General features: G+C 63.5%; 1 protein-coding gene across 2 annotated transcripts in view; it reads right to left on the bottom strand.

Annotated features, from left to right (window-relative positions):
* Window positions 1-27,179, bottom strand: part of PRR5 (proline rich 5) — a 46,559-nt gene extending 19,380 nt beyond the window's left edge. Inside the window, exons 1-2 of one of the 2 annotated variants that reach the window (XM_079141701.1) lie at window positions 27,125-27,179; window positions 4,084-4,203 (exon numbers count right to left, since the gene is read on the bottom strand). In XM_079141701.1, the coding sequence (XP_078997827.1) occupies window positions 4,084-4,193 (110 nt within the window). In that variant the 5' untranslated portion in view covers window positions 4,194-4,203; window positions 27,125-27,179. Of the gene's footprint in view, window positions 1-4,083; window positions 4,469-27,124 lie in introns of those variants that run through there. The other variant, XM_079141700.1, reaches the window with a different exon arrangement.
* Between the last annotated feature and the right edge of the window lie 511 nt (window positions 27,180-27,690).

The following is a 27,690-nucleotide window of genomic DNA, read 5'->3' as shown; positions in this document are numbered from 1 at the left end:
TGCCTGTCGTCCCAGAGGCCAGGAAGCTGAGGCCAAAGCAAGACCCTGTCTCAAAATAAAAAACAAGGTGCGCCGGGGTGGGCCCAGTGGTAAAGTGGCCGGTTCAACCTCCTAGAACCTACTAGAAAAAGAAGAGATTCACTGCCTGCCTCCAGGCTGCTGGTGGAGGTGGACCCAGTGGGACGCTAGCCTCTGCCCTGACCCACGTGTGCACCTCTCTGAGCCCTGTTTGCTCATCTGCAAACCCCACCTCACCTCAAGGGCCGTGGGGATGAGGGGAGGGCACCAGGCCCAGGTCCCAGCACAGGCTGGGGTCAGCTGCTGGGAGGGAATAGGGTGCTCAGCCATGCTTGGAGGATGGGGCCAGTCGGCTCCCGTCCAGACCAGCGGAGGAGCTGACCACGCCCCTTGCCTGCCACTAGCTGTGGAATACGGCTCTGCCCCTCACACCCACCTCACCCTGGCCTATACCCATGTGTCCCTGGAGGATGGCCCTTCAGAATGGGGACCCCGATTCCATCCCTTTCCACTCTGGCCTTGTTTCACTGCGTGTAAGCTGAGGACAGCTGGCCAGCCTGGGAGTTGGGCCTGCTTCGGGCACCTGCCCGACCCTGCTCCTGCCTGCAGGGCCTCTGCTTAGAGCAGGTGAGCACCTGCTCTCCAAGGCCCCAGCCTCTAGGCAGAGCGGGGCTGGCAAGGAGGAGGCACTTCCTGATGGGTGTGCCTGCAGGTGGGCTTGGGGAGGCCCCTCCCACCCCAAATGGGGCTTCCCAGACAAAGGTGGGGACCCTGTCTAGGCGTTGGCTGAGACAGCCTAGCACCTTGGGACCTCTGTGGATCTTGGGCATCTTCCAGGAGTGTCTCTGGGGGCCCTGAGGATGGGGGAGGTGGGGGGCATGGGAGGTGCTCCCCTGCCAGGGGCCTGTGGCATGCCCGCAGGCCTGGCCAGAGAGTCAGAGGGCTGCTGGGCATCCCCACCAGGCCCTGGCCCCAGAGGCCTGTGGTCCTTGCCCCTCAGGGTACACCCAGCTGCCACCCCCTGCATCTCCTGCTCCACCAGGGAAGACCTGAAAACACAGGAGGCCCCTTGGTTCAAGGGCACGAACTTCAGGGAACTAGAGCTCCGAGCAAGCAAGGGGCCAACAGGCAGTGAGGAGGGAACTGGGGCTGCGGTGACGTAGATTGGGGCACCTTCGGGCACCCTCGTGGACTCCTGTCCTCGCCTGGTGCCCCAACCCCAGGAGTGCCCCGTGGTCTGTGGCTCAGCCCAGGCTGGGAAAGGGCCACATCTGCCCAGCGAGGCAGCAGCGTCAGGAGGCGGCCTCGGGTGTCTCGTTCACGGTCTGCGCAGGAGGCCCAGCGGCAGCCCCAACACGCCGGGCTCCAGGGGCACCGGCCAGCAGTGCGGTCAGGCCCAGGCCGCCGTCACCTTCCTGAGTGAGGCGCCACCTGCAATTACCTGGCCGTGGCCTGTCTCCCTGCTTATTTCCTGGCTCCTCCTCTGGCTCGGGCAGCCGAGCGCCAGCAGGGAACCAAGCGCAGGACAGAAGGAGGGACCGGTGGGGCTCTGGGTGGCCTCCTGCCAGAGGAGACACAGGTGTGCCAGCTGGAGGTGGGGGGCCTGGGGTCGCTGTAGTAGCGAACAACGCCCAACCTGTTCCCGTGCATCCACAACCTCAGCTGTGCCTGGGAAGTGGGCTCTGGGCAGGTGGGAAGGGGAAGGGGCCCGAGGTGGAGCCGTGCCGGGTTTGGGGCAGTAAGAGGAGGAGGCCCCGAGGAGACGAGGCAGGGCTGAAGCCAGCGAGCCTGCCAAGGACACTGCCCCAGAACCGCCAGCATGGGCACAGCCAGCCACACCCTGATGGACTTCTGGCCTGCATAACTACAAGAGGACTCCTGTTGGCTTAAAGTCACCCAGCTTGTGGTCATTGATGCCGGTAGTCCCAGGAAAACTATGGTGGCCATACGGACAGAAGGGGGTGTCCAGCTCCCTGACCCTACACCAGGGACGGGCCAGGAGAGGGGGCAGGCAGATGAGGTCAGGGACCTGAAGGGGACCTTGGACGCCACTGCTTCCACCCTGACAGGGAAGGCACTTTCACTCTCCTGAGCTCAGCACACACCTGCCCACTGAGGGCAGCACGGGCCCATGTGGGCGGGCTGTGACCCAGGCTGGGCAGAGGGAAGCACGGGTGTTTACGGGCCTGGCACACAGCGGAAGCAAGGACACGGCAGGCCCTGCTGCCCAGTCAGGAGAGAGCTGATGGGATCCCAGGCTGCAAGGCGAGGGGCTGGCGGGGCAGGAGCCCTGGGAAAGGGCTGGCATTTCTCTGCAGTGTGCAGGGCCACCCAGTGACACACCAGCGAAGTGACTGGGGCTCCTGCAGACACCTGAGACCCAGTCCCCCAGGGTCACACAGGTCAGGGAGGGGATTCCTAGTCTTCCAAGCAGGGGCCCAGCCAGGGCTCCCACCTGGAAATCGCAGGAGACTGGCAAGTGGGGGGCTCGCAAAGTTGCTGTCACGGAAGGTTCAGCAAGTGGCTGGCTCCCAAGGAGCTCCCCAGATGCTGCCCTGAGCGACTCTGGGCCTGGGATTTTTCTTTTGGGGGGGGGGCTGGGGATTGGACCCAGGGGCTCTCTACCACTAAGCCACATCCCCATCCTTTTATTTTTTGAGGCAAGGCCTCCCTAAGTTGCCCAGGCTTGAACCTGTACCCTCCTGCCTCAGCTTCCCAAGTGGTTGGGATTACAGGCATGCACTGTGTGGGGCTGGGCTTGAGTTCCAAGTCAGAACCTTCCATGTGCCAAGCACCATGCCGGGGGCTTCACTATCCATTTTCATGTTCAGTTCCAACAACTGCCCTGACAGGTGGGTGCCATTATTTGCCCACTGTATAGATAAATCTGAGCAGAGATGTTAAGTGACTTGCTCAAGGTCACACAGCAGGGCAAGGGCAGAGTTGGGATCTGAACTAAAGGTCTGCCCGGCTCCTTCCACTAAACCAAGGCAAGAAACAAGGAGACTCTCCATCCACAGTAGTGCAGAGGAGGAAACCAGGCTTGAGGCCAGCAGTAGGAGTCACAGGGCCAGTGAGACTCCCCAACAGGAATCTTCCTTCCCCTCTGTGCCACCCACCCTGTGAGGACTGTGCATGCCCCCCAGAAAGGGAAACCAAGGCAGCCATGCCCCAGCCTTCAAGCAGCTTGCGATGTAGTAGAGGACACAAGATAAACCAGGTCCTGCCCCGTGTTCAGACAGGGTCCCACCTGGCAGCCCCATGCCCACCAGGGTGCCCATGAAGGACAGAATGAACAGACATGTGTCTAAGTGACAGCCAGGTTCTTGTGGCTGAGCCCAGAGCTTGGGAGGAGCATCTGGCAGGATGGCACGGTGGAGGTGGGGTCCGCAGAACCCCCGAACAGCCTGCCTCACCCCTTCAGCCCCCGGTGTCTTTCTGGTGGAAGTTCCTATTTCTGAAAGCGCTCCGGAGCAGATGAGCGCTCTCCGCAGATCCCAGCACGCCTGCGAACGGCTGCGGGAGGGGCTTCCCACGCCCCCGCTGGGCTGGGGTCGCGCATCCCGGGGAGGGTCTGTAAGGAATGCGAGGCAGCTGCCGCACCCCTGCCGACAGCCGGCGGCGCAGGGGGCCACTCGAGGAGAGTCACCGCCCACCCTCGCCGGACTTTACACGCAGACACAGGAAGTGCGGCGGCACCCCACCGGGCAGCCGCGAGGCTCAGAGCTCATCTGAAAATGGGGAAAACGCTTCCTGCTGCTCACCTCCCGGCCGCCACGCCCACCGGGCGCAGACCTGGAAGCGCCCCGGGCCCCCGGCGGGGCGCTCCGACCCACCCCGGGTCCTCGCGGGCCTCGGTCTCTGCTCCAGGAACACGTTGCACTAAACTTCCCTCCGGCCCGCGCCACTCCGGCGGGCGGAGCAAGTTCTTCGCAAACTGCCGAGCGCGGTGCCCCGGCGCCGTTCCCCGCGCGGGGCGGCCCCTCGCCCGCGGTCGGGCTCCGAGGCCCCCTCCCAGGCGCCCGGGCCCGGGGCTGGCGCAGGGGCGGGAGGGCGCGGCCTTACCTGTTCCAGGTGGCGTTGGCGCAGGCCCGGCGCTGCTGCGTGACCCGCTCGTCCGCGGCGGCGGCCGCCGGCTCTCTCTTGCCCAGGTCACTGAGGCTGGGCGAACTCATGAACTTCAACCTGCGGAGAGTCCTCATGGTGACCCGGCGGCCCGCTCGGCGCCCACGCGCGCCCTGCGCTGCGCCACGCCGCGGGCCCCGCCGGCGCTGCGCCCTCTACAAGGAAACTTGGGCGAGAGCAGGAAGCCGAGCGGCCCTGCGGGGTCCCGCCCCAGCCCCGCGCCTCCGCCCCGGGCCGCGCGCCGGCCGCCCCGCCGGGTTAATCATTGCTCCCAGCGGCTGCAGCGTGCAGAGCCGGGAGCGCCGCGGGCTCCGGCCCCGCGCAAACGCAAGCCGGGGGCGGGGCCCGGGCCGAGGGGCGGGGCCTCCGCGAGGGGCGGACATGGGGCGTGGCTACGAGCTGGGCGCGGCCGAGGCGACCAATGCGTCCCTCTGTGCGTGGTCGCGGGGGTCGCACACCGCCCCCTCCCCTCTTCTGAGGGCCACATGTGCCCACGGGAAGCCAGCGCACACAGGACGTACAGCCCCACCCCACGCCGCAGTCACACCCACACCGCGCACAGGACCGCAGCCTGAGACCCCCCAGACAAGCCTCCCGCAGTCATTCCTTCTCTCCCGTCCTCCAGAAGGTTGGGCCCACACAGAGCCCCTCGAGATCGTTTTGCTTGACAGATTCCTCTGCGGTTTTCACTCAGTTTGGGGTCAAGGCTTTCGGCCCCAGACGAGCCTCCGGCCCTGAGCCCCCACCGTGGGTCCCGCGGACCTAGACCCGCAGCTCAGGGAGGCGGGTAGTCTTGTCTGGCCACCCAGAGGAGTTGCTGGACTGGGGTTTGAAGGAATATTAGTTGTCATTCCAGGGCAGAGACCTGCCACACTGTGACGACCTGTCCCCCAGGATGGTGGAAGCGAGTGGGTTCTCCGAAGTCCCTGTGTCTGGGGCAGTGATTGCAGCCAAGGAAGGGCACAACCTAGGTGCTTCCGGTGTGCAGAGCACTCTTGGATGCCTGAGCTCACGAATCTCCCCATTCCCCAGCCGGGGAGACTGAGGCTCACGGTAAACATGCCCCAAAGCTGAGCAATTACCAAGTGGCGAAGCAGGCCAGTGTCTGGCACAGGGCCTCCCCTGCCCCAGCTCCTGGGATTCCCACAGGGCTCACCTGCCTGCTCCATAGGGTACTGACAGGCTCTTGTCCCCCTGCTGGGGGAGCCCCACCTGGAATGGAATAGAACCTTGCAAGGAGTCACTGTGCAGTTCAACCCAACTCACATTCCTGAGCACCTGCTATGTGCCAGACATCACCTGTCCTAGGGAGGCAGAGCCAGAGGGCCGACTCCTCCTCCCCAAGAACCTCCACAGAGCCTATCACACTGAGACTGAGGCCCTAATGAGCCACTTGAGCTGCCAGGAGGGGTCAGGCTCCCCTGTCCACAGTCAAGGGCCCTGGGCTCGGGTGCCCAGCATGCCTCAGCCAGGACCAGGGAGGAGCAGCTGGGGTCGACAGAGGAGGTGCTGATGGCTTCTGCTGGGATGGAAGGGAACAGTGGGTGCCAAGGACCCCATGAGGGTGACCAGCCAGTCAGGGCTGGAAGGTTGAGGTGCGGGATGGGGGCTCCCTCAGCAGGTGTGCGCATGCTCAGACCTGTCCCCGGGAACCTCTGCTCAGGGGCGGAGGGGGCCTGCCCCGACCCCTTCCTCACACCCTTCCACGTTCAGGTGGCCACAGGTCCCAGCTGGACGAGGGCTTTCTCCCTGGCTGTCGTCACAGCAGTACGCAGAAGTGCTGGATCATTGGTCCACGTTGGAAGAGAGTACGCCTGTGAAGACTTAGCCACCCGGAGACCAGCAGCCCACGGGTGGGGTGCAGTCAGGGTGGCTGGGGTCCCCAGGGTCCCTAACAGGGCCACATCCGCTGCACTGGCCTTGTGGTGCCCTGGGCCCACCGTGTACCTTGAGCCTGTTCCTAGTGTGGGGAGGGTGGACACAGCTGGGACTCCTCCTGTCCCTGATGGCACCAGGCAAAGCCCCAGTGGTCTCTCCCCCTTAAGATGTACCTTGTGTCCCGTCCACTGCCCGCCTCCCCGCCCCAGCTCCTGGCATCTCAGCCTGGACCACAGGCCCCTCTCTCAGTGGTGAGCCCCCAGTGCTGCCCTGACACCGCACTGGATGAGAAGCCCCGCCTCCAAGCCTTGAGGGACCCTCAGGACCTGCCTGCTCCCAGGCCCCAGCACTGCCTTGGCCACGGCCGAAGCTCCTGTCCTCCTCCCTGACTGGCTGCGTCCTCAGTGAGGCTCGGCTGGCCCTCCTGACAGTCGATGCCTTTTTCCATCCTTTGCCGTGAGCCACTGGGACTCGTGGGCAGGGTCTAGGACTGGTTCACCACCAGGCTCTGGTGCCAAGCCAGCCCACACAGCCGCTCAGCGGCACTCGGGTGAATGGCTGGGTACACATGCATCTCACAGGAGGACGAGGATCACATTAGACCGTCCTGTGGAAGGGCTGAGGAGAAGCCCCACACCCAGACATGAGACTGTCACATCGCTGCCACTGGGGATGATGCAGCTGAGCCCCCAGGACCTCGGGACGACCAGGACGACCGGTGCCCACGCCGGGCCTGGGGTAGGCTCTGCCGGGAGGGCTGCTTGTGTGCTCAGCACATTGGGGTGGGAGGAGCTGGGCTGCGGGGGAGGTGGGACTGCTGAGGATGTGAATCTTAGGGAGTAGGAGAAGCAGGAGGAGGGAGCAGGAGGAGGAGCAGGAGGAGGAGCAGGAGGAGGAGCGGGAGGAGAGAGGAGGGAGGAGGGAGAGTGGGAGGAGGGAAGAGGAGCAGGAGGAGGGAGGAGGAGGAGCAGGAGGAGGAGCGGGAGGAGGGAGGAGGGAGGAGGGGGAGCAGGAGGAGGAGCGGGAGGAGGGAGGAGGAGGAGCAGGAGGAGGAGCAGGAGGAGGAGTGGGAGGAGGGAGGAGGGAGGAGGGGGAGCAGGAGGAGGAGCGGGAGGAGGGAAGAGGAGCAGGAGGAGGGAGGAGGAGGAGCAGGAGCAGGAGGAGGAGCAGGAGGAGGAGCAGGAGGAGGAGGAGGAGCAGGAGGAGGGAGGAGGAGAGCAGGAGGAGGAGCGGGAGGAGGGAAGAGGAGCAGGAGGAGGGAGGAGGAGGAGCAGGAGCAGGAGGAGGAGCAGGAGGAGGAGCAGGAGGAGGAGGAGGAGCAGGAGGAGGGAGGAGAAGGAGCAGGAGGAGGAGCAGGAGGAGGAGGAGGAGCAGGAGGAGGGAGGAGAAGGAGCAGGAGGAGGAGCAGGAGGAGGAGGAGGAGCAGGAGGAGGGAGGAGAAGGAGCAGGAGGAGGAGCAGGAGGAGGAGGAGGAGCAGGAGGAGGGAGGAGGGAGGAGGGAGAGCAGGAGGAGGAGCGGGAGGAGGGAAGAGGAGCAGGAGGAGGGAGGAGGAGGAGCAGGAGCAGGAGGAGGAGCAGGAGGAGGAGCAGGAGGAGGAGGAGGAGCAGGAGGAGGGAGGAGAAGGAGCAGGAGGAGGAGCAGGAGGAGGAGGAGGAGCAGGAGCAGGAGGAGGAGTGGGAGGAGGGCTCTCGGGGGTCTGGGGGAGGATCCACAGCCAGTAATCCACCCAGAAGGCTCTCTCATGAAGGGGGCGTCACACGCCCGTCTTCCAGCCACTTAGGAAGCCGAGGCATGAGGGTTCAAAGTTCAACTTTGTGAGACCCTCTATCAAAACAAACTTTTGAGGGGGCTGGGATGTGCCCATTTGCCTAACACGGGCAAGGCCCTGGTTCCGTCCCCAGGACGACTGAAAAAAGGCCACCTCCAGGCGGAGGCGGGGGTTGCCGTGAGTCCACACCCACAGCCTGTGTCAGGAGTGCAGGGCAGGTACAGAGGTGATGTGTCCCTGCATTTGGCTCGTGACAGGCTTAGCTCCTGGGCTTGGAGATCTGAGACAGAGGCCATCATGAACCCAGAGCAGGGGGCAACTGGGGAGCTAGGTGCCAGCTCAGCCCGCCCCCCGCCCCTCGCTACAGTGGCGTGGCCAACAGCACCTGCTCTGGCTCCCGGGACTGTCTGAGGACGCCTTCTGGGCCAGCCCTGCCACCGCTCTAGGCTGGGCTGTTGCCCTGCCAGCAGGCAGGAAGGCTCTGGTGGCCACTGGGCCCTCCATGCCCCTGCAGGGCCCTCTAAGCCCAAGAGAGGGGTTGGGGATTGAGCAGTCGTATTGGGGGTGGCTCTGGGCAGGGTCCCTCTGTGTCTGAGACTCAGGGAAGGTAAATGCCCCTCTGAGGGCATGGGAGGTAGGAGACACATTCACACATCCCCAAAGCCACCAGTCACCCCACTCCAGAGCCACATCCTCTCCTCCCCCAGACCCAAACTTCATCCTGCCCCCCCTGCCCAGTAGGGTGCAGGGAGCTGGGGTAGGACCCCGATGACCAGAGGGAACCCTAAGAGTCCAGATGTGTCCTTCTGATGGAGAGGAAGCCTCAGGGGGTGACTGGAAATGAAAACACTCAGCCCTGTCACCGAGTCGGGTGACCTCTAGGGCCTCAGACAAAAGACTGACTCTGGTGAGCCTCAGCTGAGGGGCTGGCTAAGGTTCACCTCCAGGATGATCCATCCTGGCACTGACCCTAAAAACAGGCCTGGACACATGGACGGACTCTGCTCCAGGACTTGGCATCAGAAGTCCCCAGGGCTGGCCCAGAATGCCCTTCCCAGCCCCTGCCTGAACCCTGAACTCAGAATTTGGGGGGCAGCTGGGGATTGCCAACAACTGCCAAAAAGCACCTGGGAAGCTCTGGTGGTGCCCGGGGGCCTCTGACCCCAAGCCTGTCCTGGCCCCTCACTTTACAGATGGGTAGCCTGGCATCTGGGGACAGGAAGGGACCACAGGAAGTCAGTGGCAGATCTCACACGTAGACCCCTGGACTTCTAGTCCCCTGGGCCAAGTTCATGGTCTCCATGTCACCAGCTCCTTTTTCTGTGTGATCAGAGGGGGCAGACAGCCTATCCTTCAGGGGCCAGCTCAGGAGGGACCCCTGAGACAGGGCAGGGTGGCACTTACACACAAGACCTCCTGAGTCCTCCCAGGGCTGCTGCCCCAGGTGACAGGCCGCGGGTTACCGACAGATCAGCTCAGGCACAGGAGGGCAGAGGCCTGAGCTCCAAGTCACAGTCGGCAAGTGGCAGAGCTGAGCTGGAGCCCGACAGCAAGTGGGAAGAGGCAGCCGGGCTCTGTCATCATCACCGACCTCAACGGGCGCCCTGCCCTCCTCCCAGGCACTGCCTGCTCCCAGGAGGCACTTCTGCCCCCCGGTGGCAAAAACTGGTGCTTCCTCAAAGCCGATTCCCCACGTCCCTCCTGCACCTTGTGGTGGGCTGGTAGTCTCTGCACCCTGGGGATCTAGACACCTGGGGAGGGGCCGACACGGGGAGCCACAGGGAGGGTCTGTGCCAGCGTCCCTGGATGGGGACAGTGACCCCACTGCCTTGTGAGGGGCAGGGTGGAGTGGGCAACTCATGCACATGGAGTGGGCTTGGGCTTGGAAACGGCTGCCACTGTGGCTAAGCATCGGAAAGGGAGCCCTGAGCCAGGCTGCTGGTGGAGGTGAGCCCGGAGCCCCTCAGGGACCCCAGCACTGGTGACCCGGGCTGGCAGCCCCACAGGTCCTGCTCTGTGCACTGATTCTCAGCCTGGGTCTCAGGGCCAGCGCACAGGGCAGACGGGTGCCAGTCAGGCCCGTCAGAAGTGACAGGCGGGGGGGCCAGTGCCAGCGCTCAGGCTGCTCTGCAGGACTGTCCCTCCAGGGCCCCCAGCGGGCACCAGCTCTTCTCACGCACTGTGTGAATGGAGACTGAGGCCGGGAGGAAAGCTGCTGCTCGGGCTGCCGGCTGGCGGCAGAAAGCGGACGAGCTGGCCAACTGCTCTTGGTGACGATGGCGCCTCCCCAGCACTGCATGCCAGCCAGCGCCCCGCCCCTGAGCTGTACCCCCAGCCCTTGCTGGCACTTTCATCGATCACTTACTCTATGCAGGCCCTGTTGTAGGTATCAGGCAAACAGTGGGGGACAGAAAGACAGGGTTCCCGTGGCTGTGACTGGGCTCACTGCCCCAGCCTCCCTACGGTCTCTACCTTGTCCACGTCCTCCTCAAACCCTTGGCAGCCCGGAGGTTTGGGGACAGATGGCTTCTCTCAGGTCTTCCCTTTCCCAGCTGAGTCCCAGGATCCCCGCTCCCCCTCAGCCCAGCAGGCCTGAGCTCGGCCCTCCCACGCTGACCTCCCTCCGTTCTGTGCCTGGCCCCGGGTGGGGCAAGTGAGGGGCCCTCATCTGCAGAGAGGACCGCCTAACCTCATAAGTGCAGCCAAGACTCAAGCCTTGTTTCCCATCTGTAAATAAGGTTGAGAACAACCAATTTCTTTCTTTTCTTTTTTGTGGTACCAGGGATTGAACTTGGGGGTGCTCAACCACTGAGCCACATCCCCAGCCCTTGTTATGATTTAGAGACAGGGACTTGCTCAGTTGCTGAGGCTGGCCTCAAGCTTGTGATCCTCCTGCCTGGCCTCTTGAGCTGCTGAGGTGACAGGTGTGCACCACTGCACCCAGCGGGAGCACAAGTTTCCTAAGGTTCTCTGGGGCAGGTGTTCCACAAACCTGATGCTGGCTGATCAACAGGCGCCCCAGGTCCAGCAGGGCTCCTGTCAGAGCTGGAGCGTGCATCCCACCAACCAGGTTTGCTCCAGCCCCACACCTGCCTGCAGTACCCTGCCCCACAAGCCCCTCCCCTGAGCCCTGTCTTGGCATCCTGACTAGGGAGTTGAAAGGGGCACCTCCCAGCACCCTGGGCTCCTCATGGCCAGCAAGGGGCAGTGTCCCCCTCAAACTCCACACGGTCCCAGGAGGCAGCTGCTCCCCCCCCATCATTGGAGCTTGCAGGTGAGTCAGTGGGCCCTGCAGGGCTAAGTGTCCTCCACGGTCACCAGGCTTGGGCCAGCCTGGTCCTCCTGGGTCCTCGTCCCAGGAGGTCTGGCTTCAGCAAAGCTGCGCTCAGCACTCAGCTGCCTCCCTGTCTGCCAGGGACCCAGGCAGGGCGGGTCCAGCATGAAGAGCAGCCATGTTCACTTAACCAGCATCAGGGACAGAGGTGATGCTGGCAGAGAGCTGGTGGGACATCCAGGCCAGCCCCACCCAGGGCCTGACCCCTGCAGCCTCTCGTCCTGAGAACCACCCTGCCAGCCTGCCTGGCAATCCCCATAAAACTGAAGCCAGACAAAATGGTCTTCCTGGCCAGCTGGACCTGGGGCATCAGACCACGGACCTGCAGAGGGCGCACCGAGACCCCCAAAAGAAGACAAGCTGACGTCCTGCCCTCCGGTGCTGGCATGCCACTTTCTTGGTGGAGGGTCTTTGCAGACGCCCTAGGCTAAGAGGAGGTCGTGCTGGAGCGAGGCAGGTCCTAACGCAGGGACGATGTCCTCACAGAAAGGCACCGGGCGCAGGACCAGAGGTCAGGCCCGACGATGGGGCAGACACGTGAGAGCCACAGCGACAAGCTGAGGGACACCAAAGCGCGGCGGCCGGAGCTGGAGGCGGGGAGATGCCCGGCCGTGGACACCCTGCTCTCAGACTCCTCGCTTCCAGAAGGGAGAAACCCAGCTTCTGCCAGGCCAGCAGTCCTGGTCCTGTCAGGGCGCTGGGACGCGAGTACGCCGCTGTCCTCCAACAGGGCCACACGCCTGCCCGGCCCTGGCTGTGGCCCCCGGGAAACCTGCAGCCACCCCATCCACACACTGGAGACCCCTCTTGTCCCCACACCTGCTTTCTGCAGCAGGGAAACACAACTCCGGGGTGTGGGGAGGGAGCGCTCACTCTGCCACCTGAGCTCTGAACACTGGCCAAGGAACGTGACCTGCAATCGCCAGCGGCTGTGGCAGCCAGGCCCCATCCCTGTTTTTCAGGGGGACTGAACCCACTGAGCCACATCCCCAGCCCGTTTGATTCTCAGATAGGGTCTCACTAACTTGCCCAGGCTGGCCTTGAACTCACGATCCTCCTGCCTGAGCCTCTGCAGTCACTGGGATCACGTGCCCCTGCACCCAGCCTGGCCTGGCCTGGCCTCATGCCCCAGTAGGAAAGCTGCACCGGGCAGGCGCGGCTGGCTTGCCTTCCCGCTCTACCTCCACGCGCCTTCCCTGCCAGCAGCCTTTCTCAGAAGAATCCTTGGAAAGAAGGACGCTGCTTAGGAAATCAGACCTCAGCTGACACTGCCCCGGACGAGGAGCCGGACACCCCTTGCGCCCTGCTTGCTGTGGGTCTGGGGCCTTGGGAAGTGCATGTTTCAAAGCCATTGTTTCATTACCATTCCAAACACCCCTGTGAGGTAGGAACTGCTGCTCCCAGCCAGGGATTCAGCCGCGAAGAGCCGTGCCAAGACCTGTCTGCACCCTTGACTTCACACATCAAGCTCCATGTTGTCGTGGGGCTGCTGCTGGGTCATCTGGACCTGCCAGTCCCTAGATGGAGGCTCCCCAAGATGACATTTAGCATGCCTGCCAGGCCCCTGGGCTGCGGGAGTGGGCCGTGTCACGGGTGGGGAGGCTGAGACAGTCCCAGGAGGACCCTGTGCCTGTGTGAGGGGCTCCTTCTAACTCTCCTGTGAGCAGGAGCTGCGGCTGGATTTCCTGGAGGGGTGGCAGCCACCCCAGCGTGCCTGACCGAAGTCCAGGGGAAGAATGCCCCTTGCTGAGGTCCTGCCTGTGCCCAGCCCAGGCCGCAGTCTCGTCCCCAAGCCATGGAGGCAGATGCTGAGGGTCTGAATTCTGAGGTCCCCACAGAGTCACAGGCTAGGGAGAGGCAGGGTCAGGATTGGCTCCAGAGTCCCAGTTCCATTCCCCGGCTTCCCGCATGGCAGGTGCAGACCCCAATCCTGAAGGGGGCCAGGCCTTGCCTGCCTGACACCTGGGGGTTGGACTCTGCTGCTGCCTTCCCGGACCTCTGCAGCGGCGTGCCCCTCCATCCCGCAGGCCTGGCTCAGGACTCCTCCGACCCGGCCTCCCTGGCTGCCTGCTGGAAGCCACCTTGCTCAGATCCCGGGTGTGATCCTGCCCTGCCTACTCACGGGCTTTGGGCCAGGCCCTCCGCCTGCAGCATTAGCCTCCCCTGTGTCCTCTGCCACTGACTCTCCAGGTCCCTTGCCCCTTCACCCTCTGCCTGCTTCCCGCCTCCAGGCTTGGCCCAGGCTCTGCCCTGCCCACCCAGCTGGCATTTAGTCCTTTGTCGGTAACCACATAAATGGCAGTGTGGAGTGGCGTCCAGAGAACTGCTGTGACCTTGCCATGCATCGCCATCAGCCTTGGGCTGATGACTTCTGTTTAGCTGTGCCTCGGTTTCCCCATCTGCAGGATGGGAGTCCCAGTTACCCCCTGCCCCCAGTGCTGGCCAGGCAGTGCCTGTGTTCACCAGGCAGGTGCTCAAGAAGACCCACGGGAAGCTTCTGGTGTGGACTGAGCTCCCGTACCAGGCACAACAGTGGGAACCAAAGTGGGGTCACGAGCTGAGGTTCCAGCCACCCAGGCTCCAAGCTGAGCCCTGTTCACTGAGCTCAGGAGAGACAGGCGACAACCAGCTTCCCCGACGAGCCAGTTCCAGCCACAGGACAAGGAAGTCCCTCTGCCCCAGCCTCTGCAAGAGTCCCTGAGAACCGACCTATGCTCTTTCTGTCGCTGTGCCTGCTTCCCCGAGCCCTGTCTGCACAGCCACCCCCTGCGCTCAGCAGGGCAACGGGTGTTCTAGTTTATGGAATGCAGTGCTGCCAGATTCTAGAGCCCCAAAGAAAAACCAATTAAGGTCTTCGGATTTGTTGAAATTTTGTCTTTTAACACCGGCATCACAAATAAGCCTACCCACTCTTCCAGGGTGGCCTCTGGTCCTCCATGCCCAGGTGCCAACTTGCCCTGGGCCCCTGAGTAGGAAGCAGCCCCCGCCCACTCCTCTGTCCCTCCACCGGGTGGCAGGACTTTGTGCTTGCCTGCCCCATCAGATGGGGACACAGCTCGCCACCTGCCTGCCTCCGCAGGGCCTTCCTCCACGCCTGAGCTGCCTCCCTGCCATCCTGGCCAGCTGGGCACCTGTGTCTCCTTCCTGCCACCTGCAGCCTGCTTCCCTGCCCCCACCCTCAGCCTCACCCCTCGCCCTCTGGATGTGCTCTGCTCCCAGTCCCTGATGCCCTGAGCCGGCACCACCTTCTCCTGTCTCCTCTTGGAGCAAAACTCCAGGAAAAGATTGTGTCCCCCACTCCCCTGCAGTGTTGTTGTCCCGGTCACCAGTGGCCAGGTCCCAGTCTGCACTGAGCTCAGTCCCTGGACACACCCAAACCTGCAGCTGCTCCTTGGAGTCTTTGTTTACCCCACTTCTCCATGCAGGAACTTCCCTGGGAGTGACGGTCACATGCTGCCAGATGCCTGAAGGGGACATCAAGGGACAGGTCCTGTATTATTACTCCAAGGTCCAACAGGAATTCCAAAAGCACATCAGGGTTTCTGATAAGGGCTGGAAGATCCACAGATACAGGATGAGTCACCAGGCTATTGGTGGCAGGGGGTGGATGGCGCTGGGTTCCAGGCACTCCAGAGATGACTGGCAGGCCAGCTCTGGACAGTGCCTGGCAAGGCGCAACAAGAGGGGTGTTCTTATACAGTACCATGTTGGCCTTGGGAAGATCAGGAGAACAGCCAGTGGCCCACACCCATGATCCCAGATACTCGGGAGGCTGAGGCAGGAGGATCACAAGTTCCAGGCCAGCCTCGACAACTTAGTGAGACCCTGTCTCAAAATAAAAACTAAAAGGACTGGGGATGTAGCTCAGTGGTACTGGGGGAAAAAAAATCAAGAGAATCAAATAACCTGAAAGCTCCCGCCTACATCCTGTACTTGCAAATGCAAGATGACCACCTGCTTGTAGGAAAGCGAGGGTGTCACCAGGGTCCAGCAGGATCAGAGCAATGTCACCGTTAAGACTATACCACTCTCCACCAGGGGGTTAATATTGTTGCCAAGGCCAAAATATCCCAAGATGCTTCCAGCACGCGTGACCTAACACTAAACACTAAGTACAGCCCAGCCAGCGTCGGCTGACATGGGCAGGCACAGGGGCGGAGTCTCCATCCGGGGCCAGGGGGAGGAGCCCTTCCTGCGACCCTGCGCAGCCCCGCCCTCCGTGGACCCTGCTGCTTCTGCCCGGGCACAGCGGGCGCTCCCTGCCGAGCTGGGTTCCGTCCTTAGTCTGTCCAGAGCCTGTTGTTTTCCTCCAATTGGGCAGGGTCCACATCTCAACTCTGCCTCCTGGTTCACTCTAACTGGTGTAGGAGCGAAGCTGCCGGGAAACGATGCCACCTGAGAACCCGCGCACTTGGCTCCAAGAGCGGGGCGCGGCGGAGGGGCACTGGGCCCGCCCCTGCTCGGTGCGGATCGCCGGCCTGAGCCCGGCCTCGGACAGTGGCAGCCAGGAAAGTGGTTACCAGCGACACGGAAAAGCCGGTCTGCCTCGGCCTGAGCCCACTGATGGGCGGCCGGCGGGCACCAGGCCTCGGAGCGCACAGAGCGATATCCTAAGTGCGCCGGGCTGGCCGGCTGCGGGCGCCGTGCCCACCGCGTTGGATCCCCAGCATCAACACACAGATCAAAAGCAAGTCCTGGGAAGGCCTGGGAAGGATCCCGGGACGGCCCTGCGAGATGAACGCCACTCACCCAGCCATAAGGCAGCAGCCCCCACGGGGGAGACGGGTGCCGGAGCACCAGGACCGGGTCCCCCGATGGCAGCTGGGACCCAAAACAGAACGAGGCCCCATGGAAGCCGGTGCGTAGGGGAGCTTCTGCAGCTGGCCTCAGGGTGCCCCTCAAGGAGAGAGGCTGGCAGTCAGGACTGGGCCCTGGCCTGGGGCCTGCAGCACCAGCTCCAGGGACTAGCACACTGCAGGGGGCCACCAGGGTGGAGGGCGCCTCCCCCGGCCCTTGGGCCACTTCCCTGGTCCACTCCCTGTCCCTCCCTGGGTGTCCTGCCCTTTGTGTAAATGGCCGAGCAACACAGGCAAGCATCCCCACGGCACGACAGGTCGCGACTGCTGTACCGGTGGCAGGTGCCACCGTTCCTGCTTCGCAGAGGAGTGGTGCAGCTGCAGGGAGTGAGGCTCCTGGGACACACAGGAGTGGGGCCCGGCAGCTGGGCGGCACACGGCACATCCCCGGCCAAAGGTGGGGCGTGCAGGACTGCAACCCAGGGACCTGGAGTGACAGGGCAGGCAGGCAGGGAGGGGTGCGCCTCCCATGCCCCTGTGCCAGCCCCTCCAGCCCTCCTGGACCTCCCTGCCTTGCACATGTGTCTGGGCGGGGTGCAGTGGCACAGGCCTATAACCCAGCAGATGGGGAGGCTGAGACAGGAGGATAGGGAGTTTGAGTCCAGCCTCAGCTAACTAGTAAGACCCTACTTCAAAATAAATAAAAATGCTGTATGTGGAGTTCAGTGGTGGGGCACCCAGTGGCTGGCAGGTCAGGGAGCCGCACCCAGGATCCACCAGCCGCCGTGGTCGGAGCAGAAGACAGGGAGCTGCAGAGGGCCCAGCACGGGTTCCGAGCTCCGGCTCCAGTCACAGATGGGACAAGCCCTTCACTTGGGGACAAGCTCAACAGCGGGTGGCCAGAGCCCAAGTCCAGACACAGAGTGGCCCTGGAGTGAGGCTGCCCATCTCCCAGGTGGAGGACTGAGGCTGGGAGGACGTCGCCTGCAGGGTTCCCAAGGCCACAGGTGTCCCAGTGACGGGGCCTGAGGTGACACACAGGTGAGCTGGGCCACAGCAGGAGGTGGAGTGACACAGCACCTGGCCCTTCTCCCAGGTGCTAGGTTGGGGGATGGCTTTACCCACACGTGGCCAGGCCGCCAAGGGGCTCCCCACTGCCAGCCTCTGCGTACCCGAGGCCTGGTCATCAGGTCTGTGGCTCGGAGTGCTGGTGGCAGCTGGGGTGGGGCCTTGGCTCCTGTGTCTCCCAGACTGTGCAGCCCACAGAGATCACCCCAGACCTGAGGGGCAGGTGACAGGAAGACGCTCTCCAGGGCTACGCTGCAGAGGTCAGGCAAGAGGTGGCCGTGTGACTGCAAGCTCCAGCCCCTTACAGGAACCCCAGAACAGCAGCTCCCCAGGCATGAGGGGAGAGGCAGGGTAACCAGGAGCCCCCAGAGGATGACTTCCCGGTGAAAGGAATGTCCTTGGAGGCCGGGCCCAGTCCGTGTCCACGCTCGCCCTTCACCTGCCTGGCATAAACTTTCCCAAGCCTGATGTGATCGCCAACTCCTATTCATCCTGCAAAACCCTGCCTGGGGTTCTCTTACACACTGAAGCCTTCTGTACACACACACATGCTGGGGGACGATCCTGCCCAGGCCACCCCCTGGCGGGCACGTTGCTGAGAAGACCCTGGAACTCTGCAGAGCGGGAGCTGTCCCTCCCTAGCTGGCTTCTGCAGTCAGTCTGGCTAGAGGCTACTTGCTCCCACCGGCACCCCACTGAGCTGGTCCCGGTTGGCAGTCCCTCACTGAAGGAGCGGGCAGTGGGGCAGCGCTCTGCCTCCTGACCCTCCTGTGCCTGAATCCGCCCCTTCAGTGTCCTTCCTGGGCCTTCACAACAGCTCAGTGAGGAAGGCAGAGGGGCCCCACTCACCCATGGCACACAGAGGCCTGCGTGGAAGCAGGCTGAGGCCTTGGTGGGCCTGGGGCCTGTCCTCTTTCTCCCCCCACTTCTGCTGCCCTCTGGACAGGGCCCCTCAGCACCTCCCACACTAGGGGGACAGAGCCCTTCCCGTCCCCACAGCCTCCCTGGAGGGACCTCTTGGCTTCGGGGCCAGCAGGCCAGGGCGGTGCTCCGACCTTGACCTCACCTTCACCAGCCTGTCCCTTGGTTGGGCTGGCTCTTGTCCTGCTCCAGGTAGAGCAGAGGACGCCTCACAGTGCTGGCCACACTGCTCTGTGCCAGGGACAGAGGAGCGCTCAGCAGGGAAGCAGGTCAAATCCAAGGGTCAGGCTGCGCTGTCCCTGTGTCTCCCAGCTCCGCCCTCTTGCTGGTTCTCACCCTGGCCGTGGTGGCCCCTGCGGGCTTCCACCTCCACACATGGAGCCGGGGCTTCTGAGAAGGGCACCTGGACCAGTCTTCTCCCACCTGGTACAGGGGGCCGCACAGCTCCACCACGCGGTCCAGACGGGCTGCATGCAGCAGTGTCCTGTGGGACTCAGTGACAGGTCCTGGTCCCATGTTGGGGAAGACAGGTCGACGGAGCTGCAAGGGTGTCCTCACCTCCAGGAGCCAGGGCTGCACCCACGTCTGCTGGACTCTCCGGAAGGGTCAGTTTGGTCACCTTAGTTTGCTGAGTGCCTCCCAGGGTTCCTGGGAACCCCGTGTGTGGAGGGCTGGCCATCGGGAGAGCGACCACCTCCAGCAGGTGCCTGCGCAGCGCTGGGCCAGGTTCCTGTCCTCTGAGCCTCACACTGAGCTGGGATAGGGCCATCACCACCACCTGCAGACAGGAGGGGGAGGCATCTCCGTCCAGGAGCAGCAGAGTCCCGCGCGTTCCACCCCTGGTGGCACCCACCCCTGGTGGCACAGTGGGTCAGGGTTGCTGACTGTGGGCACTCTGGCCTGGCACACATCTGTGGCCCTGGAGTGCCAGGGTCCAGTGAGTGACTCTGCGTGAATGTGGAGACTGTAGGCCTGACCGCCGCTGCACCCCCACAGCCTGGGCCCCAGCCCTGCCCCACCCGGGCCCTCAGACCCCAGCCTGGCTCCTCCTCTCGTTACATGCTGCGACTGCGAGGTCACCGTGCGTACTGGGGACGTCGAGCCTCTCAGAGCCAGTCAGGCCAGTGAGCAGCAGCTGAGGCCAGGGGTCTGTCTCCTGGACCCCCTAACACCCCATTCATCTGGCTCAGAGCAGCACCAGCTGGGCTTGTGAGATGGGCAGTCCTGGGAACACATGGCAGGTCCCTGCGGGCATGTGGGCGGGAGGGAGGACACAGGCCCGCGGGCCCCACCATGGGGGAAGCCAGTCGTCTCCATGGCTGTGGAATGCTTCTTCCTGGCTGGACTGGGCAGAAGTGCTTGGTTTTAGACCCCCACGCTGCCCACATCACCCACTCTCCCCTGATCCCTGTTCTTCCTAGTGAGTGGACACTTGCTAATGAGGGAAGGGGCACGCCTGGTCCACACCGTGACACTGCAGGGCCAGGCCTGGCACCTCCCCCACCTCCTCACAGGAAGCCACAAAGCAAGCCCCACTCTGCCCTTTCCAAAGACAAGGCATCTGAGCTGCCCAGAGCCACGTGGCTGGACCCTGGAGAGCCGGGGCTGGACCCTGGACCTTGTGACTCTTGGGTGGGTTGGTGTCAGCATCTACACCCCAACACCCAGCGCTGTGAAGTCCAGGCTACACGTGCTGAGTTCATGAGTGGGTCAGCGATGAAGCAGCAAGCCCTGGTCACAGCAGATTCCAGGAAGGGCGTGGACACGTGGCCCAGCAGCCCCTGCAGGGTCCCATGCCGTCCCTCTTCCTCCTCCAGGGATCCAGCCTCACCAGTAGCATGCACCTGGCCCAGGACACCTGCCTCCCTAGCAAAACCACCTTCCCAGCACCTTTGCCAGCCCTCAGAAAGGGCTGGGGTCTCCGCTACCCTGCTATGGACAGAGGCTGGATGTGCAGAGTGGATGTGGGGTGTCTCCTAACCCCAGGCGTTACCTTCCTGCCCAGCTGAAGGCCCATGGCCTCTGAAGGCCAGGCAACAGGATGCTCTGCTGCAGAGGCCGTTCACAGAGAGGCAGGGGATCCCGGGTTCCCTCCCCCAGGAACACCGCAGGGGTCACACCTGCACCAGGTGCCTGCATCCATCCTCCCACCTTCCGTCTCCTGGGTTCCCACTCTGTGCCAGCCCCAGCTGAGCCCAGGAGCCAGGGGATGAACTGTAGCATGTGGTCCTTGGAGCCCGGGCCACTGGGACACTGCTTGGTGGCGAGAACCCCTCAGAGGCAGCAGCAGACTCTGGGTGGGGGTCTAACACAGGGAGGGTTGCTGTCCTGTGCAGTGGACATGGGCAGCCAGGAAAACTTCCTGGAGGAGGGCGCCTGCCCATAGGGCTCAAACCCACAGCAGCCAGGAGGAGGAGCAGGAGGAGGAGGAGGGGGAGGGGGAGGAGGAGGAGGGGGGAGGACTCCAGGCAGCAGCAGTGGGAGGATCATGGTCCCCTCTGAAACAGCCCCAAGAGCTTGTGCGTTCAAGTGTGGCCCCCAGCACAGCAGTGTTCAGAGGTGGGTTCTTGTCAGAGGAAGATGGTCACTGGGGGGTGCCCTTGAAGAGGGTATGTGTCCCTGGCCACTACCCCTCTCTCTTTGCTGCTTGGTCACCATGAGGTGAGTGGCCTCTGCCACATGTTCCTGCCATCAAGATGTTCTGCCTCACCTCAGATGCCACAGCAACTGGGCCAGCCACGGACTGAAACCTCTGAAATGTGAGCCAAACAAGTCTTTCCTCTTTAAGTTGATCAGTCTCAGGCATTCTGTCACAGTGACGGAAAGCTGACCGGCACAGGAGAGAGGACGGGGGTGGCAGTCTGAGACTGGCAGGGGTGGCAGGCTCGTGTGCCCTGGCAGGCAGCAGTGGCATGACGCAGGCCTGGCCCCCAGCTGGGGCTTGGAAATCAGGTCCAGTCATGGCTGGTGTGTGGCCAGCACCTCTCATTCCCACAGCCGCTGTGCCAGTGGCTCCAGGGACAGAGCTTCCCTTCAGAGCCCCGCCCGCTCTCTAGGTCCTCAGGCACCAGCTCCTGGTTATTTCCTGGTGCGCCGGCTACGGCTGCCAGTGCCTCTGAAAACCAGAGCCAGTCCAAAGGTTGATCCGTGCCTGTCAAGCATCAGTGGATGTGAGGACAGGACAGAGATCAAGAAGCAGAGTTTACCCCCAAGTCACAAATCTGAGAATAGGCTCAGAGAGGCAGAGCGACCTGCCTGAGGACAAACAGCATGCAGGCGCCATTGCTGAACGTACCCTCTCGGGTCGGGGGGCTCCCTCCTGCCCTGCATGGCATCAGCTCCCTCACCAGTCCCCAGGCCCTCGAGCTCTGGCCCGTGGCCAAGGCACCCAGAATGTGTTTTATGAATGATGATCGCAAGACCGGCGGCCTGCTGCTCTTCCCACCACGGCCGTGGGAAGCAGCCATCTGCCAGGGTTTTTTGTTGTTGGTGCTACTCTAAGAATCAAAAGCACAAACCTGAAGTCACAGCACTGTCACACTGGGGCAGGCGGGCAACCGGGCCCTGGTTCTGGGCTCCCTAGGGACAGGTCTTGGTCAGACAGACACCCCTCGAATCTCTGCTTGACCCCTAAGAGCCTGAGACCTGCACACGTAGCAGCCCAGGAGCCTTGGTGTTCCCAGCCGAACACAGACGCAGGGGACGTGCCCAGATGGTGGGACGCCCTCTGCTCTGCGGCCTCAGCCAAAGGCCGAAGCGTCCCCTGGTGAGGTCCAAAGCCCGGCCTGGCCTGGAGGGAGGCCCAGTGGCTTACATATTATGAGGCATCCACATGTCCAAAGGGCAGAGGGGTCCCGGAGGCGAGGCCGGTTGCTCCTGGGCACCCCGTGACTCAGCAGAACTCGGGGGGCCGCAGGCGCGGGTGCAGGCTGCCCAGCCGTGTCTGTGAGGGGAGCCCAGCTGCCGGAGCTCCTGATGAGTGTTTTATTGCTGCTCACACAGCGGTCCCCAGACAGGTGCTGGTGGCCTCCCAGCCGCAGAGCACCCCTTCCTGTCTGGACAGGACATGCCAGGAGGTGCGAGGGGCCAGGACCCGGCAGCCCAGTCCTGCCCAGTGACTTCAGGCAACGCCCGGGCCTGTGCTGGGTGTGGACCTGGCCGTGCCTGTGGACAGCCCTCTCCTCTTCATCCCTCCCAAGGCATCAGCCCTCTGTCCCTGGCCCGCTGGACTCCCCCATCCTCCCTCCTCCAGGAAGCCTTCCTGGCTGTCCCCCTCCTGTGTGACCTTGGGCAAGTCCCCACCCCGCAGAGCCCGGCTCTATGATGGAGCTCAGGGCCGATTCCTGGGACTGAGGGAGGCTGTTAACGAGGGAGCCCCAGCACCTCTGTGCACCAGGGTCCACACAGGTGGGGAACTGGCAGAGGGTGGGCGTCAGGTCAACAGGCATCACCTGCATGTCCAGGAGTGGACACAGGGTCCTGGCTGCTGCATGTGGGACTCAAATAACCACCACCCACCAGAACAGGGGCCAGACGCGTCCTGCTATGTCCAGGGCCCGCGCTAACCCCTCCCAGGACCCTAAATGCCACATTCTTGCTCCCATTTGACAGCAGAGTAGAAGGAGCGGGCAGAGGGCGGGGTCCTGCCTGAGGCCACCCAGCTCTTCACTGTCCACCTAGGGCCCTCAAGAGGGGCAGAGGACCGCATGGCTGCGATTGAGAAGCCCGGCAGGGAGACGCTCAAGCCACAGTGAAAACCGCAGGCTATGGGTTCTTGGGAGGAGCTGCCGCCAGGCAGAAGCCCCACTTCAGCTCCCGTCCACTAAGAGAGACCGCAACAAGTGACCAAATGTCACCGTCCCTGGAGCAAGTTCACAGCGTCCCCGAGGCTGGAGTCCTTCCCGGGCTTCACACAATGGGGCCACGTTGGCCTCCAGTTCCTTTCTCCCTAGACACAGGAAGGGTCCCCCAGGATTCACTGAGCACCCTCTGTGCACCCTGCTTGCCCCTCACCCTTAGGCCTGGCCTGCGGGGACAGATGGGCACAGCTGTGACAGACGTGAGGACTGCGCCCCTCCCATGCACAGGGGCAGCTGAGCCGCGCTCCTCTCCTGCCTCCCCACTGTGCCTACTGCACGGGCACCGTCACCACCACCTGCTCCAGCCCTAGACCAGCAGCCGTGGCAGTGAGCTCCCAGCGGGACCTGGGACAGGACTCGGGTCTCCTGTGCTGCACAGGGGCTGCACTCCAGGGCTGGGCCACTCTGCCCGCGTCTCAGGCCTGGGTTCTCTGGTGGGCACCAGGGCAGACAGATGAATTTTTCTGGAGAAACTGCTTTTGCAACCTAATGATGGCCTCAGCCAGCCAGCTGATGGCAGGACAGGCACAGCCTTAAGAACCTTCCAGAAAATGAGCAGGACTTTCGCTGGGGTCTGAGGAGCCCACGTGTGCCCGAATGGTGGCTTCTTGGCAATGTGTCCTTGTCCTCGACAGTGCTCGGCGGGGGGAACGGCCGCCTGCACACCTGTTGCCAGGGAGACCCAGGTGCCAGTCCTGCCCTTGCCCCTCGTCTACCTCTACACAGCCACTTGGCCTCTCTGGGCTTCTGTCTGTCCCTCTTTTAAGTGGGCATGGCCATGACACCCCCAGGCTGGCCAGCAGGAGCGAGACGGGGCCCCACAAGCAGCCTCCCCTGGGCCGGGCCCGCAGCAGCCACTCAGACAGCAGCCCCACTTCTGGGGGGAGCCCACAGTTTGGGGTCAGAACCGAGTGGATGCCCTCTGTGCTGTCTTTAAAAAGGGACCCTGCCCTGTGCCCTCCTGCGTGCCCCAGCATGGAGAGCTCCTCAGGACACAAGCGCACACCCACCTGTGTCCCCACAGCGCTGGGCAAGGTGCAGAAGCTTGCGCACCCATCAAGGGCTGCTGCGTGCCCTGAACCATCGTCCCTGCCCAGAAGACGGGTCCTGGCACTAACACGGACCCTGACCACAGCAGCACAGCGGCTTCTGCCACCACAGCCTCCCCAGAGTCTGTGCCCTCCCCTGGCACTGCAGGGGCACAACGCTGCAGGAGGCGATTTCTCTCGCTCTCATTTTTTTCCAGTACTGGGATGGAACTCGGTGCTTGCGCTGGGCTGTGTCCCCAGCTCTTTCTATTTTATTTTGAGACGGGGTCTCACTGTGCTGTTCAGGCTGGCCTCGAATCTGCTATCCCGCTGCCTCCCCGCCAGTACTGGGTTACAGGTGTGTGCCACTGTGCTGGGCACAAGACTCAGGGCTGCAACACCGTGTCACTGCTGACGGTACCGCCAGACCCCGGCCCCACCGCCCCCCACTGCTTCACCAACAGACGCTCCTGCCTGGGCCGTCCCAGCACCTGACCCATCGCCACCTGATTCTCATGACCACCCTATGAGGTAGCTGCCACCACCATTGTCATTTTGTAGACAAGAAAGGAGGCCAAGGATGGAGATCTTGTCAAGGCCACCCAGCAGAGAGGTGGGGTAGACCTGAACTTGGGCGGCCTGGTCCAGGACTTGTGCCTTCAGTCACAGGGGCCGCCTTTTCCAAACAGAGTTCTACAGGGGGGAACAGTGGCCTCCACAGCAGGGGGCAGGTGGGCTTGGCTCCAGGGTGGTGCCCTTGTCCCTCCCCAGCTCCCAAAGCTCCCAGCTCTGGGCCACCTGGCTGAGGGTCCAAGGCCGAATCCAAGGCTGAGGGCAGCACCCGCGCTGGCTGTTCTCCAGGGTTTGGGGTTTCCAAAGTCACCAAGAAATCCACTCTCCACAGAGTCCAGAGACCCCAGGCCAGCCAGGGAGGGTGCACGCCCACGGTCCTGGCTCCAGGCAGACGGAGGCAGAGGAATCACTTGAGCCCAGAGTTTGAGGCCAGCCTGGGCAACCCGAGAGACCCCTCCGGAAAGAAAGAAGTCCCCATCCCACTACCCCTCTAGGTGGGCCCACCAAGAGGGGCATGGCCAAAAGCAAAAGGGGGTATTCTATTGTCACCAAGATGCCACCTCATTGCTCTACTAAACACTGTCCTCATAGTGGCCCAAGCTTCTGATTCACATTCCCTTCTCCAACTTGGGAGATGGTTGGTCCTGCTCAGCACAGGACCCCTGTGGCCAGCCTGGGGTCAGGAGTGGCATGCCTGACCCTATTGCTTGACCCTGGGGGCCACTATCACCACCATCTGACCTGTCCAGCTCCGAAGCCACATGGTTCCCTCCTGCGAGGTGACTGGGGGCCTCCTTGCCATCTGCCAGGCCCGCAGGTCTTGGTAAGGGAAGCAGCGGGCACCTTTCCCTGTCCCTCAGGCCTGCTGTGAGCCAGGAAACTGGCAGCACACCACGCCACCAGCCACAGCTCCTCTACAGCCCAGGCCTTTTAAGCTATCCATTAGAAAGAAAAGGGCCGAGGGCCGGGAGCACTTCCGCACGAACGCCTTCCCTGCCCAAGAGGAACAAGCCATGGCCGGTCCCCATCATCAGACCATCAGAACAGCTGCCTTGCACCAAGTGCCAAATGTCTTGGGACTGTCACACCCACATCACAAGTGCTCCTGCGGGGCCTGGCATCTCACACTGCTGGAACCGCCCAACTACCCCAGCGTGGAGGAGGATGACTTTTCAGATGAGGACCCTGAGGACCAGAGGAACAAAGTGACTTGTCTGGGCCCAGCTGGCCAGTGGTGGACCTAGCATGCTGACTCAGGTGGCCTGGCGCCACAGCAACCCCCACCCCCGAGATTTAAACCAAGGGCTTGGAATACCAGACAATGGACAGGAACTATCCTGTGGGAGGTCAAACCCTTCTCTTCCTGCTGGGAAATGTGAGCTCAGAGAGGGCCAGGGGCTCCCCCAGGGACACAGCAAAGCCTTGGTCCCTAGGGTGGGTCCTTCTACCTGGGTCTGCCCCCATGCCTGCCAGTTAAGGCAGGTAGATGACCTTGTCCCTCTTATCTGACGCTACCACCCAGTGGTGCCCAACCCGAGTGCTTCAGAAGGGAGCGAGGGACTTGTAATGCAGATTTTTGGTGCCCTCATCAGCAGCTCAGGACAGGGCCCCAGACTGATAAAATCTCCATTTTATCAAGTAGTGTCTTTAAGGAGGATAACTGGGTGGTCTGGGACCTCTCCCTGGGGAGCCCAGAGCTCAACCCCATGAAGGATTCTCTGAGTTGGGCCCTGTGCAGGGGCGTGGGGAAGATAGCTGACCCTCCATATCCAGTCCTGGGAATGGGCCTTGGGCTTTCAGCATCCTGGGCACTCAAATATAGCTGCACTCTCACCAAGAGCATGGCTGACCACCTCCACAGTGATGTCATGCCACACTGTCCCCATCGTAGACATCACTCCCAGCCATGCCACAGATGGGGAAGTGGCCTAGTAGTCAGGGACCAAACCCTGTGACCCGTAGGCCAGGGACCCTCCCCCAGTCCTGTGCCTCTCCCTCACCTTGGCTCTGGTGGAAAAAAAATCTTAGAAAGCGTCAGGACTGCTCATGGGAATAGGATCGAGTGATAGATCCCATTTGGCCAGAGGCTTAGACCCCTGGTCAGGCAGATCCGTCCCCACCTGTGAAGGGGTGAGGAGGGGGTCTCCTGGTCCTGACCACACAGACCCCTAGGTGCTTAAGCCCTAGGCCTTTGCCTGGGGAACTGCCTGCGGACTCAGACCTGCCTCCATCCTCTCTGCAGGGCCAGCTCCCTGCCAGGAAAGTGGCTGGAGGCCCAGGCCAGAGGCTAGAGTGGGGGCTGCAGCCTGAGTCGGGCCAGGGCTCTTAAGGGAAGGGTCCCCTTCCTCTACCATCTTTGTTCGCTCTATTAGGGGGCAGTGGCGAGGGAGGGGAAAGCCGCGGAGCCGAGGGGCGGAGTGGCAGGGAGACCGGATGACGAGGCGGCAGGACAGGGGTCTGGACGGCCCCAGAGACCCACCCGCGGAGACCCAGAGAAACTCAGAGACAGAGAGAAGGGGCGGGGCGTCGGGGCCGAGCTCCGAAGGTCCGCGGAGACGGTGGGAGCAGCTGGACCCCGGGGGCCGCGCCTGCCGCCGGGTCCCGCCCGACCCCTACCCCGCCCCGCGGCGGCTCTCGGCGCGACACACGCGCGCACACACACGCACACGCACGCCACTCCCGCGGGCCTCGCCTTCCGCGGGCGCGCGTGCCCCCCATCCCCTCCCAGGCGGGCCTCGGCCCCGCCGCCGCTCACCTCGGTCCCCGCGCCGCCTCCGCCACCGCCACCGCCGCCACCACCGCCGCCGCCGCCACCGCGCAGAGCAGAGCCGGGCCGGGGGAGGGGCCGCAGAGGCCCCGCCCCGCAGAGGCCCCGCCCCGTCCGTCCGAGGCCCCGCCCCGGACCCGTCCCTAGCGGCTCCAGCGTGGCCGAGGCCCCGCCCCAGCCCAGCGAGGCCCCGCCCCAGTCCAGCGAAGCCCCGCCTCCATCCCCAGAAAGCCTGGGCGCAGCTGGGGAGATGGCGAGGGGGCCGCGGACACACCCACCCGCCGGGCCGCGCCCACCCACCCCGCCTCGGGAGCCCTCCTCTGTACCCCGCCCCGCGCGCCGCGCAGGCTGTGGGCCGTCTGCGGTCGGCTCTCGGTGCAGGAACGCCGGATCGCGCATCCCCAGGCCCCGCCAGAGCCGGGCGCCTGGAGCTGCAGCCAGGAGGAAAAATCCGACAGACTGAATCCTTGCCCTCGGTCCCAGGGTCCAGCAGGGGGAGTGGAGATAGGACAAACGTCCGATTCCCATCTGAACACAGGCCAGGGTCGTGGTTC

This window comes from Sciurus vulgaris (assembly GCF_902686455.1).
Source record: "Sciurus vulgaris genome assembly, chromosome: 5".
Taxonomy (NCBI): Eukaryota; Metazoa; Chordata; class Mammalia; order Rodentia; family Sciuridae; genus Sciurus; species Sciurus vulgaris.
The sequence above is the reverse complement of the archived record's forward strand: the minus strand, read 5'-3'. Positions and strand labels throughout refer to the sequence as shown.